General features: G+C 42.0%; 1 protein-coding gene across 2 annotated transcripts in view; it reads right to left on the bottom strand.

Annotated features, from left to right (window-relative positions):
- Positions 1–834: 834 nt before the first annotated feature.
- LOC139155441 (transmembrane protein 108-like) overlaps positions 835–16219 on the bottom strand; it is a 106117-nt gene continuing 90732 nt past the window's right edge. For both annotated transcript variants that reach the window (XM_070730573.1, XM_070730574.1), the window contains exons 3-4: positions 13225–13379; positions 835–1103 (exon numbers count right to left, since the gene is read on the bottom strand). In XM_070730573.1, coding sequence (XP_070586674.1) covers positions 981–1103; positions 13225–13379 — 278 coding nt within the window. In that variant the 3' untranslated portion in view covers positions 835–980. The remainder of the gene's footprint in view (positions 1104–13224; positions 13380–16219) is intronic.

Raw genomic sequence — 16219 nt, 5'->3', positions numbered from 1 at the left:
AATGTCAGCTGGTCAGTTGCAAAAGACAGATTTACTTTACTTGGAATAGCTTACATATTGTGACAATATCTTTAACGCCATCAATATCTTTAACACTGTCTAACCCAGGGTTTTGGATAAAAATACATAAGTCAATCTGAACCTCTTGCAACCAGCCATAATGCCAAAGATGACAAGTGCTGGGAGTTGTAGCAACATCAGGAATTATATTCAGAAAGCCCTCTTAAAATTAGCAGGTTTGAAGAGCCAATTACTAAATAATTTGCTCCTATGAACCTTTATCAGTCACATTATATAGCAAAAAAAAGCTGATCTTACACTGAAATCAACATTATATATCATCTTTGAATATTCAGAGAAACCTTGGAAATAGTAATAATGCAACCTAACATTGCATCTAATGCACCTATAATATCTCAGGCTCACTTCTACATATCTGTACAGTAAATGTGTAATGTGCAAGTCCTACCTACACATATACTCTAAATATCTATTATTCTTGTTCACCACACAAACAAAATTTCTTTATAATTTAGTTTGTGATAATTATATGAACTCTATCTCTGCATTTTTGTCACCTCAAAGTTTTTGTATCTTATTTACTGAAAAACCTTTTTTTAATCTGCTGGCAAATTCAGTAGAAATAGGTATTTTCACTAACCACACTTGTACAGAGCAGTATAGAGAAAAAACAAAGATGTGCCCAGACTGATAGCTTGCCTAAATACAAAAATTTAAATGTAAAATGGGGGGAGGGGGACAAAGCTGAATAATAGAGGTGAGTTGCTTAGAAATAACTTTTATTTTATAAAGCTGAAGTTTGGTCTGTAAACATTTTAGTCACACTTTTAAAAAAGAGGAGGGAAGCTGAAAATGTTTCTTATATTGCATGGCTACACAGATTATATTTATAATATACATATATATTTATATTCAAAATTTGGAGGTCATAAAGATAAAATGAAGAACTGGAGCAAGGTTCATATTTCAGACACATGTTCATGTCCTACAAAGAGTGTCTCTTGACAGAAAGGGTTCACAAGAACCATACCAGTGTCCCTGTAATCCCCATTGGCTGGAGAGCGTGGCTCAGAAAGGTGGTCCTGGAAAACATTGAGGGAAGGAGAAAAAAGATATTTAAAAGTTTCATTACATATTAACTTTCATAAAATGAAATGTGTTATATTAATTCTTGCCATGTAATGGATTATAGCATTGCTTTATATAAAGAACTATATAATTAAGATTTGTATATAGATTAGCTGATTCTGAACTAATGCCCTCCAATTAGAACTTCTTCATAACAAAGCAGCTTGAGATTAAGGTAAAGGTACTTCATATACGACTGAAGGACAAAAGCCCAAATTTTATATACTATCAATGCTAACTACAGTATAGTATTGCCATTCCCATGTCTTTAAAAAATAGATAGGTTTTTGTATCATTGATAAGGGTGGAAGGTTAGGAGTTGCAAGACCAACTTTTTCATAATATTACTATCATGATAGAAACTAATTGTTGGGTATGCTTTCTGTTAAAATGTCATTGAATCTTCCTGAATTCTCTAGCCACCAAACATTCAGTAGAATGTTTACCAACAATCAAGTTGAGATGGAAAAGGAAAAGATCCAGTTGTGAAGATTGTGATACAGATATAAAAAGTGCTTTCAGATCAGGCTGTTCTGAAATAGATCCTATTTCATACATTAGTGCACTAATCTCCCATTTGTATCACTCCCCCACTTTCCCATTTTCTTTCTTTTTCACCTTCCCCTCTACTACCGAGTGTTATGGAAGAAAATGCTATAGCTACTGTATGTAATCATAATAATCAGATCATTAAGATGATAAGTATGCTTATCATCTTAATGTATCACTATGTTGCATCACATGCAAAGTCATGGAATCAAATATAAACCAATCAATTACCCTCCACCTAGAAACTAACAACCTACTCTGTGAGAATACGTGGGAACTGGTGTTGGGGTGTGCATGCAGAAAGCATAGTCTCCTTGAGCATGACATGTAAAGACACCAGTTCCCTGGCCGTTCCTCTCCTCCCTAAAACTCCTTATCTTTTTTTCCGCTTCTTAGCCTGGAAAAGTTTGCAACACTTTGCATCTTGAGGTGGGGTGATGAGGCCCCTCTCCCTTTCCTCCTTACTTTTTATCATGAATTAACACTTTGAAAATTGTTGCATATTTGTGTGGCTTTAATTGGTTGCACCAGTTGCGGCCCTATCTGGACCGGGACTCATTGCTCACAGTCACTCATGCCCTCATCACCTCGAGGTTCGACTACTGTAATGCTCTCTACATGGGGCTACCTTTGAAAAGTGTTCGGAAACTTCAGATCGTGCAAAATGCAGCTGCGAGAGCAGTCATGGGCCTACCTAGGTATGCCCATGTTTCACCATCACTCCGCAGTCTGCATTGGTTGCCGATCAATTTCCGGTCACAATTCAAAGTGTTGGTTATGACCTTTAAAGCCCTTCATGGCATCGGACCAGAATATCTCCGAGACCGCCTCCTGCCGCACGAATCCCAGCGACCGATTAGGTCCCACAGAGTGGGCCTTCTCCGGGTCCCGTCAACTAAACAATGTCGGTTGGCGGGCCCCAGGGGAAGAGCCTTCTCTGTGGCGGCCCCGGCCCTCTGGAACCAACTCCCCCCGGAGATTAGAACTGCCCCTACTCTTCCTGCCTTCCGTAAACTCCTTAAAACCCACCTTTGCCGTCAGGCATGGGGGAACTGAAACATCTCCCCCTGGGCACGTTTAATTTATGCATGGTATGTCTGTGTGTGTGACTGTTAGCATATGGGGTTTTTTAAATATTTAAATATTTTAAATTTGTCTGATTGCTTATGATTTGTTTTTACATGTTGTGAGCCGCCCCGAGTCTTCGGAGAGGGGCGGCATACAAATCTAAGTAATAAATAAATAAATAAATAAATTTTGTACGCATTTTGTATGCTTAATACGTTGTGAGTTTGATTTGGTTTTAGGGACCCATGTGAAATGTAACATCACATAACCCTGCCTTTCTTTGTTGTTTTCAATAAAAGAGGTTTCCTGGATTTGATCTGGGTTGTCTCATCCTGAAAAAATGCTTGTCCAAAGTTTTTTCTCTCATTTGGAATTTCATGAGAAACTCGCAGTTAGCAGCGCGTAATTATAACTGGTGACCTCCGATGTGATGAGTTGTGGTCTTCTCCTCAACTGATTGCGTTCCTTGACACCTCCGTACTCTTTCGAGCAGAGATCTCCCGCACCCAGGGCTGGTCGTCAGAGCACGAAGTACCCTCCCACGTGTGTATGGGGCCAGAATTCTCTAAGCCCCAGGTCGTGCACCTACAAGAACTTAGGGAATTAGTCAACGCATCAATATTTTTAAAACCTAATGGGAAAAATTCACACATTCCCTCTAAAACTGACCTTATAAGCCTTCTCAAATATATTTATAAAAATTGTCCTGCATATCCTGAGAAAGGCTCTCTTAAATCTTTTGTTTGGGCTAAATTGGGAACATATCTTAATGAGCCACCTAGGGCGCCACCAAGGGTATTGTTCACCTGGTGGGTGGTCATGGACTGTCTTCGATCTCATGAGAGTGCCATGACTGGAGGATTGGACTCTCCACCACTGTATCAATCTGACTCCAAATCTGATTCTAAATTGTCCCCTGCAACTGAAAGCTCCCTGATAGCCTCTGTAACTGCTGCTGCTCCGGAGGGAAAAATAAGAGAGGCCCCTGCAGGGGCTTTCCAACAGGCAAAGGAAAAGGGGGAGCTGTTGGGGGTTGAGTATAGTCATTGTTTTCCTGTGTTTTATGACAGCCAGGGAACTGCTAACATTGAGCCGCTTCCAATGAAATTAACTAGAGATCTTAAGCAACCATTATGTCTCAGGTCTTATTGAAACTGCTGCAAATACTTATCATATGCTACCTAATGATTGGAGAGATTTGTGTCACATGATATTAACTGGAGCTCAATATGTGGTATGGGAATCCGGGTACAAAAAGGAGGCTGAACGTAATTTTCATTTATTGGGGAGACGAATTACTCTTCAACAATTAATTGGCCCAGGTGCTTTTTCTTCATCTCTGGCTCAAGCGAAAATGCGTCCTTTAGTTTTTGGTTATTTGAGCGTGGCAGTGTGTAATGCCCTTAAAAAATTGGATGATTCTCCTTCTTCTGGTACTGCCTCTTTTGTTAAAATTCATCAACATGCCAACCAGCCATATTCAGATTTTGTAGATGAACTCCAAAAGGCTGTGTTGCGTGAGGTATGGAACCCCATAGCACAGCTAGAGCTTTTGAAAAAAATTGCTTATGAGAATGCTAATGAGGATTGTAAGTGCATAATTCAACCTTTGCTTAGTAAAACCGATGCAGGCTTGGCTGATTATATTTAGGTGTGCCGTGTAGTTGGAACAACTGTTTATAATATGGAGATACTTGCATTGGCACTGCAAAATGTGGGGAATTCGAAACATGGTAATTGCTTTAACTGTGGTAAATCGGGTCATTATAAATCTCAATGCAGAGCTCCCAGGGGGGCGCTGCTAAAGGCACTTTAAGAGCTAGCAAGCCAAAAACTGTGTGCCCCCAGTGTAAAAAGGGTTTTAATTGGGCTAGAGGGTGGGCATGCAACCAGCCCCACTCCAAAGGTTGTTTCTGTTATGTCAAATGAGCCTTTTTTTGTCTCTGTTCTGTTTGTAGCTAGTGAGACTGTAGAAGCTTCGTTGCCAGGTACACCTTATTTTCTGTCTATTGAGCCTGGTCAACCTGTCTCCTTCCCTCCTGCTTTGCCTTTACTTGTTTACCCTCATAGTGATTTTATATCAAGGGGGATTTTAGCAGCGCCATTTCTCACAGATTCTGACAAATTTTCCTCTGTGGGGTTGCGTTTATTGTGGGCAGCCCTATCTGAGTCAAGGAGGGTGACTTGGTGGCAACTGCCATCCCTGTGCCCACTGAAATGGATCCCCAAGATTACTATGATATTGACATTATTCCAGAGAACTCAGATCTGTTTACTATTGAAACAATTTTACATGAGAAGCACCCTTACTCTGAACAAACATTCTTTTTCTGGTATATTATATACCAGGCTGACGTCTCGGTTATCTGTGAAAAAGACTGGCCTGCGCATTGGTCGACAGAGTCTTTCCTAGCAGTCCAAGGAGTGGGCGGAATTCAATTTGCAAGGGTCAGTAAAGATTGGCTGTCTGTAACATGAGCTGGGGTGGCGCAGCAGGTAGAGTGCTGTACTGCAGGCCACTGAAGCTGACTGTAAATCTGCAGGTCAGCGGTTCAAATCTTATCACCGGCTCAAGGTTGACTCAGCCTTCCATCCTTCCGAGGTGGGTAAAATGAGAACCTGGATTGTGGGGGCAATATGCTGGCTCTGTTAAAAAGTATTATTGCTAACATGTTGTAAGCTGCCCTGAGTCTAAGGAGAAGGGCGGCATAAAAATCAAATAAATAAATAAATAAATCTCCTAACATTTCTGAAACTGCCTACATTAAACCTATTGTTCTGCCTTTGCCTATTAACCTGTGGAGGCGAGATCTTTTGTCTCAGCTGAGAGCGAAAGTGATTCTGCACTAATCCTGCATTTTAAAAGGGTTTCTTTTATTTCTTGTGTTTGTGGATTGTCTTAACTATGTTGCGTCTTACCTTAAATAATACTGCCCCTGTGTGGGTGGATCAAGGGCTACTCACTCATGAAAAATTAAACGCACTTGCAAAATTATTCGAAGAACAGCTTTTGCAAGGGCACATTGAACCCTCTATTAGTCTTTCACAATCTTTGTGATAAAAAAGAAATCAGGCAAATGGCGCCTCCTACAGGACTTAAGGTTCGTGAACCAGATATTAGAGCCCATGGGCACGCTCCAATGCGGCCTGCCCAATCCAAATTTAATCCCACGGGACTGGGACCTGATTAGTTGACGCCCCGAGTTCACGGAGAGGGGCGGCATACAAATCTAAATAATAATAAATAAATTATTGATCTCCAAGATGCTTTTTTCTCTATTCTATTGCATCTTGCTGACCGGAAACTTTTTGCTTTCACAGTCCCAGAATTAAATAACTTCCAATGAACCTGCGTTTTCAATGGACAGTGCTGCCTCAAGGCATGCTTAATAGCCCTACCATGTGTCAACAGTTTGTAAGCACAGCCTTGGAGACTTTTCGTAAGGCTCACCCTACCTACGTAATTTACCACTATATGGATGATATCCTCATGGCAGGTCCCGGGCCTCCTGGCACAGTATAGCAAACCTTAGAGGAATTAACAGCCATATTACATCAGCAGGGTTTGCACATAGCTCCAGAAAAAATCCAAAAATCAGAACCTTTTTCTTATTTGGGTCACAAATTGCTTGCTTCTCATGCTTCTCCTGAGTTACCTTGTTTGAAATTAACTTTGCCCACTACTTTGGTTAACTTGCAACAATGTTTAGGCACATCCCTATATGGGACTTACCACCTCTCAATTGGCTCCTTTATTTTCTGCGCTCACTTTGGGTTCAGCACCTCATGATCTCATTCAGTTAACTGCTATTCATTTAGAGGCCTTGCAACAAGTCAATGCTGCTTTGCAGCACATGTGGGTGGACAGGATGGAAGCCAATCTTCCTCTTGTCATGATCCTATTAAACACTCTGGATCTCCTCACGGCAGTTCTTGCACAAAAATCCTCAAAATTATTAATTCTGGAATGGATTCATCTTTCTCATACCCCACATAACATTGTCTCTCAGAGGTCTCATCTTTTTGCTACACGCATTGTCAAGTGTTGGCATCAGGCCAAATTGTTGGCTGGGATTGAATCTTCTGTGTTATATGTACCTCTGTTTTTATCAGTGTGGGACCCTTTGTTTGCAAACTCTGATCATCTTCAGTTTGCGCTGGCTGACTGGCCTGGAGAGGTTTCCTGTCATGCACCTCCTGACCCAAGACTGTCACTTGTTAGGACAGTCCCTTTTCAATGGTGCTCCCCGATGTCCCCTGTTCCCATTTCTGACGCTGTCACTGTATTCGCAGATGGGGGTAAAACTTACGGGGCATATGCCTGGCTACATAAGGGTCAGTGGTCAACGAAAATTACTCCCCCTCAGACCTCTGCTCAGAGGGCTGAATTGGCTGCATCTATTTTGGCATTTACATTTTTTTCTGAGGAACCTTTTAATTTGATCCTTGATAGTTTATACATAACTCAAATTGTTTCTTCCATCTTTGATTCCTATCTGTCACCATCATTGGATGCAAACCTTTTGTCTTTGTTCTTGTCCTTGCAAAAATTAATTATGGCACGAAAGTGTTTATTCTTTGTTTCCCATATTAGGAGTCATTAACCTTTTCCTGGATTTTTACAAGAAGGAAACAATGTGGCAGACACTGCAGCTTCAGCTGCAGCTGTCTCCATCTCCTTCATGGCTTTTGCTTCAGCCCCGACTCCATGGGAAAGTCATTCCTATTTTCATCAGAATAAAAAGGCGCTCATGAAACAATTTGGCATAACAGCGAATGAAGCATCTGCTATCATGGCAGGGGCACCAGCAACCACTGCCTTACGAAGAACATGAAGGAGAAGAAGTAACCGATCCACTTCCATCTATCTCCCCCAGGGGATATTCGTTGCTTCGCCAAAAAACATCTAATCATCACCTGTCATTGTGGCAAGCATTGATTAAACCTGGGGAATGTAACTTTTTTTCTTATCCTTGTATGCTTATTGCATTGCTTGCTAGTTTTACTGTTTTCCTTTTTATGCTAATATTATGTTAGAGAACAGAGGAGTCTGGTGGGTCCTAGGCTCCTCGCATACCCTGATGGGACTTTCAATGGGTTTCTCAATAGAGTAAGGAGAAACATTCCTGAACCACGCATGTTCTCTGATCCTCATGAGCTATCGCAACGCCTTACCTATAACCTGTGGGGGCATTTGGCTCAACAAGCTAATGTGTCCACATTTTGTTTAAGTGAGACTGTGGACATACATACATTGCTTGGCAATTGTTTGATTCCTGTGTGTATTCCTCTTTCTTTAATCCTTAATGACACTGCCTTGGGAATGTTTTTGAAGAACCACGAAATTCGATATGGTGATTCACCACACTGAGGTCCTATCACTAGGACCCTTCCCTCATTTGCTGTATCTCTTCATACACCAAACGTTGCCAGTGGTGCACATGTTTCCTGTGCATGTGTCACAGGTTGTGACTACTCTCCATCTAAGGCACACGGTTTAGAAACTGGCCATGCCTTATGGAACTGCTCTCAGTATGAAACCATATTTTCCAACAGGGTGCACATCATACTGCCTACTGGTTGGTTTTTCACATGTGGCCAACGGACCCTTAATTATATTCCTGCAAATCTTTCTAACACTCAGTGCTGTTTGAGTCGACTTACAGCAGTCTTGCCCAAAAAGGAGGACATTGTTGCCTGCACAAAAAGGTCCTCTAAACCAGGGGTCCCCAACCACCGGGCCGTGGACCAGTACCGGGCCGCGGGGCATGTTGCACCGGTCCGTGGAGTCAGCAGCTGCCGGCCCTCATGCCGCCACCCCCTCGCTCCAGCGCTTCGCCTCCCGCCGGGCAAGAGGCCTCGGGAGGCAGGTTCTGCCGGCCACAGGACGATGGACGGGACAGAGGGGCGGGAAGGACCAAGAGGCTCAAGCCTCTTTTGGCTTCTGCTGCGGGGCGCTTTTGCGTTTTTGGCTGGGGAGAGGCAGGAGGGCCAGCCTGACCCCCTCTCTTCAGCGCTTAGCTCCCGCTGGGCAAGAGGGCTTGGGAGGCAGGTTCTGCCGGCCACAGGGCGATGGCAGTAAAGAGGGGTGGGGAGGACCAGCACCCCTGTGCTTAATCCCGCCCCCAACCACACCCCTTTCCGCCCCCACCGGGCCATATAAAAATTGTCTTGCTGAAACTGGTCCCTGGTGGAAAAAACGTTGGGGACCACTGCTCTAAACCCCTTGATGCTTCATGTAATGATGAGATAAAACTATTGAGCAAAGCTGAGTACGTTTCACTTTCAGTATCCCTAGTGGGGATACCTGGTTTGGACACAGGCAACCAACAAACGGCGCATTGCATTTAGAAAAAACCATTAACGATATATCAATAGCCATTGCTGCCTTAACACAAGAGCAAATAGAACTCCAACATGCAACTTTGGAGAATAGAGCTGCAGTAGACTTTTTGTTATTGTTATATCATCAAGGCTGTGAGTCTGTAAAAAACATGTGTTGCTTTAACATCTCAGACAACTCATATCTGGTGAAAAAGCAAATGTACAACTTAAAGGATCTTGCATCTCACATCCGAGAGGATGTGTTACATGCCTAGTGGGATGCCCTATAGTCCTGGCTTCCGGATGGTTCCTGGCTACGTATGATCCTAACTACTGTGATTGTTATGGTAATAGTTCTTATTTATTTATTTATTTATTTATTAGATTTGTATGCCGCCCTTCTCCGTAGACTCGGGGCGGCTAACAACAATAATCAAAACAGATATAACAAATCTAATATTTCAAATAGTTTAAAAACCCTTATTAAAAAACCAGACATACACACCAAACATACCATGCATAAATTGTATAGGTCTGGGGGGAAGGGATATCTCAATTCCCCCATGCCTGATGACAGAGGTGGGTTTTAAGAAGCTTACAAAAGGTGAGGAGGGTGGGGGCCATTCTGATCTCTGGGGGGAGCTGGTTCCAGAGGGTCGGGGCTGCCACAGAGAAGGCTCTTCCCCTGGGTCCTGCTAGTTGATGGGACCCGGAGAAGGCCAACTCTGTGGGACCTAAACTGGTCGCTGGGATTCGTGCGGCAGAAGGCGGTCCCAGAGGTATTCTGGTCTTATAACACTTTGTTGCTGTATTCAATGCATTCCATCATTGTTACAAATCTTTTAGGAGTTTTCTACCCTCTAATAGGAAGGTGATTCTCACTAGGGAAGTCAAACCCCTTCTGGACTTAGAGGCCCACTTGCACCAGCAGGAAGCCATACCAAAGAAACAACCTTTCTCTCTGCCCAGCAATGAGAAAGAGTCTGCCCTTTAAAAAATAAAAACAGGGGAGACGTGGGAATACGTAGGAACTGGTTTGGGGTGTGCGTGCAGAAAGCATAGTCTCCTTGAGCATGACACGTAAAGATACCAGTTCCCTGGCCGTTCCTCTCCTCCCTAAAACTCCTTATCTTTTTTTCCGCTTGTTAGCCTGGAAAAGTTTGCAACAGTTTGCATCTTGAGGTGGGGTGATGAGGCCCCTCTCCCTTTCCTCCTTACTTTTTATCATGAATTAACACTTTGAAAATTGTTGCATATTTGTGTGGCTTTAATTGGTTGCATTTTGTACACATTTTGTATGCTTAATACGTTGTGAGTTTGAATTGGTTTTAGGGACCCATGTGAAATGTAACATCACATAAGCTTGCCTTTCTTTGTTTGTTTTCAATAAAAGAGGTTTTCCTGGATTTGATCTGTGTTGTCTCATCCCAAGAAAGTGCCTGTCCGAAGTTTTTTCTCTCATTTGGAATTTTATGAGAAACCCGCAGTTAGCAGTGTGTAACTATAGTACTCTAACAAACAATTTACTCTATATGGACAACATATCTCAATCCGGTCAAATCAATAGATGCAATTTACATTGACTTCTGAAAAGTGTTCAGTGGTTCATGACAAACTACTTCTAAAACTCAAATCCTATGGCATCTTAGGATCCCTCCTTAGTTGGATAACTGCATTCCTATCGAACAGACAACAAGTTGTCAAAGTAGGGAGCACTATATCTAATCCTGTTCTAGTGAAGAGGAGCATACCTCAAGCAGTGTACTTGGACCAACACTCTTCATATAAAATAAATTACTGCTATAATGTCTTTCCTGTTAATGATTACTTCAGCTTCAACCACAACAAGACATGAGCACACGACAGATACAAACTTAAAGTAAACTCTGGGACCGCCTTCTGCCACACGAATCCCAGCAACCAGTTAGGTCCCACAGAGTTGGCCTTCTCCGGGTCCCGTCGACTAAACAATGTCGTCTGGCAGGACCCAGGGGAAGAGCCTTCTCTGTGGCAGCCCCGACCCTCTGGAACCCACTCCCCCTGGATATCAGAGTTGCCCCCACCCTCCTTGCCTTTCGTAAGGTCCTCAAAACTCACCTCTGTCGTCAGGCATGAAGGAATTGAAATTTTCCCTTCCCACTAGGCTTATAGAATTTATAAATGGTATGTTTGTATGTATGATTGGTTCTTTAAATTGGGGTTTTTTAGATTATTTTTAATATTAGATTTGTTTACATTGTCTTTTTATTGTTGTTAGCCGCCCCGAGTTTGCGGAGAGGGGTGGCATACAAGTCTGATAAATAAATAAATAAATAAACTGTTGTAAACTAGAAAATACTACTTTACTAACCGAATAGTTGATGCATGGAACTCAGTACCAGATGCTGTAGTATCATCATCTAACCCCCAAAACTTTACCCTTAAGACTATCCACTGTTGACCTTCCCGATTCCTAAGAGGTCAGTAAGGGGCATGCATAAGTGCACCAGAGTGTCTTCTGTCCCCTGTCCTAATGTTTCTCTTTTACTAGTACCATGTATCATATTATTATATCTTTGTATACGGTGATACCTCGTCTTACGAACTTAACTCATTCTGTGACAAGGTTTGTAAGGTGAAAAGTTCGTAAGATGTAGGAATCAATGTAAAAGTGAATAATGCGTGCAAGCCCAAAACTCACCCCTTTTGCCTTATGCCGCTGGGAATCCCCATCTCCGGACTTATGTTGCCAGCCTTATGTTGCCAGAAGTGCCCGTTCTTGCGCTGCTGGGATTCCCCTGAGGCTCCTCTCCCTGGGAAACCCCATCTCTGGACTTCTGTGTTCTTGCAATGTTGCGATTCTCCTGAGACTCCCCTCATTGGGAAACCCCACCTCCGGATTTCTGTGTTTTTGTGATGCTGCAATTTTCCTGAGGCTCCCCTCGCTGGGATTCAAAGCAACGCCAGCAAAAATAAAGGGAATCCCAGCAAGGGGAGCCTCCGGGAAATCGCAGCATCACAAAAACACGGAAGTCCGGAAGTGAGGTTTCCCAGCGAGGGGAGCCTAAAGGGAATCCCAGCAGCGCAAAAACCGGCGCTTTGCTGGCAACGGAGGTCTGGAGATGGAGTTTCCCAGTGAGGGGAGGCTTCGGCTGGCAACGGAAGTCCGGAGGCGGGGCATCCTAGCGATGGTGGTTTGGGTTCATAAGGTGAAAATAGTTCAGAAGAAGAGGCAAAAAAATCTTAAACATCGGGTTCGTATCGCGAAAAGCTCATTAGCTGAGGCGTTCGTAGGATGAGGTACCACTGTATCACCAATACATAGTTGACAAAACAAAATAAACAAATAAATAAATAAGTGTCATTCATATAGAAACATCAACTGATCCTCAAAGAGCCTCGGTGGTACAGTGGTTAGAGTGCAGTACTGCAAGCTACTTCTGCTGATCACCAACTGCCAGCAGTTTGGCAGATCGACTGCCAGCAGTTTGGCAGGCTCAGGGTTGACTCAACCTTCCATCTTTCCAAGGTTGGTAAAATGAGGATGCAGATTGTTGGGGACAGTAAACAGATTAGAGAGGGCTGTAAAGCACTGTGAAACGGTTTATAAGTCTAGATGTTATTGCTATTGCTATCCTGTCATTAATGAACTTCATTAAAAAAGCATAAGATAAGGCTGGCTGAACCCAAAAGAGCAGATAATGAACTGAAATCAGAAGCTGAATGTAAGGCAGATGCAAAATAAAGAACTGTAATAAAAAAAATAAAATGAAATGAGAAAAAACAGGTTAAGTTGTGGTGCAATGTAGAAACCAGGTGGGCAAAGAGGGATAAGTTAAAGAAGTGGGGATAAGAGAAAGGAGTGGGGTTTAAAAGCAGGGGAAAGGATAGTAATGTAACAAAACTACCTGGAGTCGTATATCAAAAACTATTGATAAAGAGTAATTAAATCTAGGAGGAAGAGAAAAGCATATGAAAAGGAATTATAGTTCAGGAAACCAAGGGATGATGAATCAATGTCATTTTTTTGTCTTTAAAGAACTGTGTGAAAATAAACATTTTTCTTGGTTCCCATCACCACAAGAAGAAAACCATGGGATATACATTAATGTGAACTTCCCCAATACTGCTTTGCCAAAAGGGTTGTAATCTCACCTCAGATGTATGAAAGGACTGTATTTCTCTTGGCAATTCTACTGCATGCCTGTTGAAGTATTCCATGGTGATTGCATTGTTCCAATAACTCAGGTTGTTTTCTGGATTTGATGTTTTCTTTTTTCGTCGCATGCAGCACACAGTTAATAGCACAGCTGTAAATACAAATATTTGGGTTTCTGTTGTGAATCAAGTGGACTTATTTTTGATATGAAACATCTAGAATCTTCTACTTTATCATTGGGCTCTTTCTAAACTCATCCATAATAACATTACATACTACAGCAACTTGATGATGAGATACCTCTGGAGGCTTCTATTTTATTTTATATCAAATAATTATTTACTGATTTAGTGATTGTTTTATTATAAAACTAGACAACATATGACCTATTGGGTCATCCTTTCAGAGTTATTTTCTTACACAAAAAGAGAATATTTAAAATAAATTATTCATAATAGCATTTATATTATATCACCTCCTTCTTTCCATATATAATATAAACTGGTGCTGTTCCCTTTCTTCTCAAAACCCTCCGTAGAGTCCCAGTTAAGCAGCCTCCTCCTCTCCTGTTGGAAAGAGGAAATGAGCTAGGGATCAGGAAGAAAATTACTCTGTCCCCATCCCATCTGAGATTATATCTAAAGGCCCCCTACCTCCAGGAAGATAGCTGCTGTGTTCTCCCACTTCCAACTGAACATCCAGCCCAGTCACTATCTCCTTGTCTTTTGCTGTCCATTACACTTAATATATTTCAGATTTTGCTCTCAATTCAAAATCAGCTAGTTGCCAGCCATTTGGGCACAGGAGTCAGAGGAAGATGAAAAAGAAAGCAAAGGCATACCTCTTCAATGCTCTCCTTTGTGCCGTGCAAGCTACAGGTTTCTGAAAATGTAGTTGGGAATCATAGTCATGTAGGAGTAATAGGACAGGAGTAATAGGGTCCAGATTTTTGTACCTTGATTCAGAAATGTTTGTGCTTTGATGCATTATTTGATTGATTGAAGGTTATAAATAGATGAACAAGCAGGAGTGTTTTAGCAGTGTACTGTATACTGTATTTTTGAGACTATAAAACACGCTCCCCCCTCCAAAAAAAGTGGGTAGAAATGACTGTGTTTTCTTATAGAGTGAATGTTGCTGAAGCCCTGCCCACCCATCAGCCCCCACCTTTCAGCCTCTGCGTCCCAGCAATTTGGCACCTCGCAACAAACAACAAACAGCCTGGTCAGCTTCAGTACAGCCTGATTTAGCTTGAACAGATGATTGGAGGTTAGATCTGCCTCCAGAATACCACTGATCAGCTGTGGGGATCACCGCCACTACCTATCACTGTCTCCATATGCATTTTTGGCCTCTGTGGACCCCATTTTTGGCTTCTGTGCATCCCGTTTTCAGCCCGTTCCAGGCGATGGGGATAGGCAGGGGTGACAATTTCATTTAAAATTGAAACCAACCACTTGATGTTACAAATATGAGTAAAGAGACCAGTGGAGAATGGTATTGGCCTTTCTCCTCCATCCCAGGTTTCAGATCAACTCTACTCCTCCAAGTGAATTTTGAGTAGAAAATGAGCAGGTGGAAATATTAAGCTGCCTCTCCTTTTCAGCAGTTCTCCTTGCTGCATTTCCCCCAAAATATGTGTTTTTCTTGAGGAAGGCAATTTGATTTTCTCAGAACAACCAGCAAGCTAAGTTATTGTGGTTGTTTCAATAAAAGATTTGGTTTGAGATGGCTTGCTGGTTGTTCTGAGAAACAGTAGAATAATTGGAAACGAATTGCCTCAGCCATGCTCTGACAGCTCTTTTTTATGTGAGATGTCGGGTACAGCAGCCAATAGCAGGCATAGGAGCTCTCGCTTCGCACAATGGCCAATCAGAAGGGTCTTGGCTGTTGTTAGGGACACTGGGACACAACATGTTATATAGTTCAATCTAAATATTGGTCTTCAGGTCTTCAGAAATGTTGATGTTCAAGTCCTAAACTTGAATGACTAAGAATATAAATGTAATCTGATTTCACAGCATGTTGTTTTCTCAGTTAAAATTAGCAATGTGTCTGCTAGGATAGACATTACAGTTTTGATTTGGATTACTGGAAGGTTTCTCTTTTTATTACCACTTGCGAATGGCAGCCATTTTGAAGGTTCCAACAGGGCAGCGGCCATTTTAAAAGCTTCATAGTAAGGGCAGTGACCATTTTGTTGTCATAGTAACTTGAGGCCTATTAATTTTCCTCTAATTTTAAGACCAAGACCTAGAAATTTATAACAAAGGTTTCCATTGCTGATTATTGCTGGCCTTGCTGAATTGCTGATTATGGCTGAGGTCAACAAATCACCTAAGCACAGGCCTGCCAAGATGACCTCATCTAAATCATCAGCCCATGGGGCGGATCCTGGTGCCTAAGGCGACACAACGGCTTTTCCAGGGTCCTGGTTTAGCCTATCGAACCACAGCTGTTTATGAATCCATTTGAGGACTGATCCTGATCTGGAGGGTCAGGTGAGAGAGGAGCTTCTGGTAAATCTGCAGGATATCACAAATCCTGCTGGTAGCCAGTCTTTTGATCTGCAGCTGACTGGAGGTGTTAAATCACCCATAGCCTCAGGATGGGATTTTTCCCCCGGAGGAGATGACGGAACTAGTAATTTCTGGTTTAGCAGCAGGGAAAGTGTTGTGGAATGGCGTCTCTTTCTATTTTTTGTGTATTGGAGTGTCTGTGAGTGGCTGGCTAAACAGACAAAAACTGCTTAAGATCTTGGATTAAGGTTTCATTTTTCATGACTTTTTCTTAAAGAGAAGGAGATTAAAGCATGTATTCTTATTAAAAGATTTTTCTTTTCTTCTTTTTTAGCTATGTTGTGTTTTTGAATTTAAGAGTTCTTTGGATTCTTTATTTTAATCATATATTTTGATTCTGTTTATATTTTATATATTTTGCAGTCACTTTGTAGCTAAAAAGGTATATGGGAAAGAAGATCTTTTGCAATGT

This window comes from Erythrolamprus reginae, unplaced genomic scaffold, assembly GCF_031021105.1.
Source record: "Erythrolamprus reginae isolate rEryReg1 unplaced genomic scaffold, rEryReg1.hap1 H_19, whole genome shotgun sequence".
Taxonomy (NCBI): Eukaryota; Metazoa; Chordata; class Lepidosauria; order Squamata; family Dipsadidae; genus Erythrolamprus; species Erythrolamprus reginae.
The sequence above is the reverse complement of the archived record's forward strand: the minus strand, read 5'-3'. Positions and strand labels throughout refer to the sequence as shown.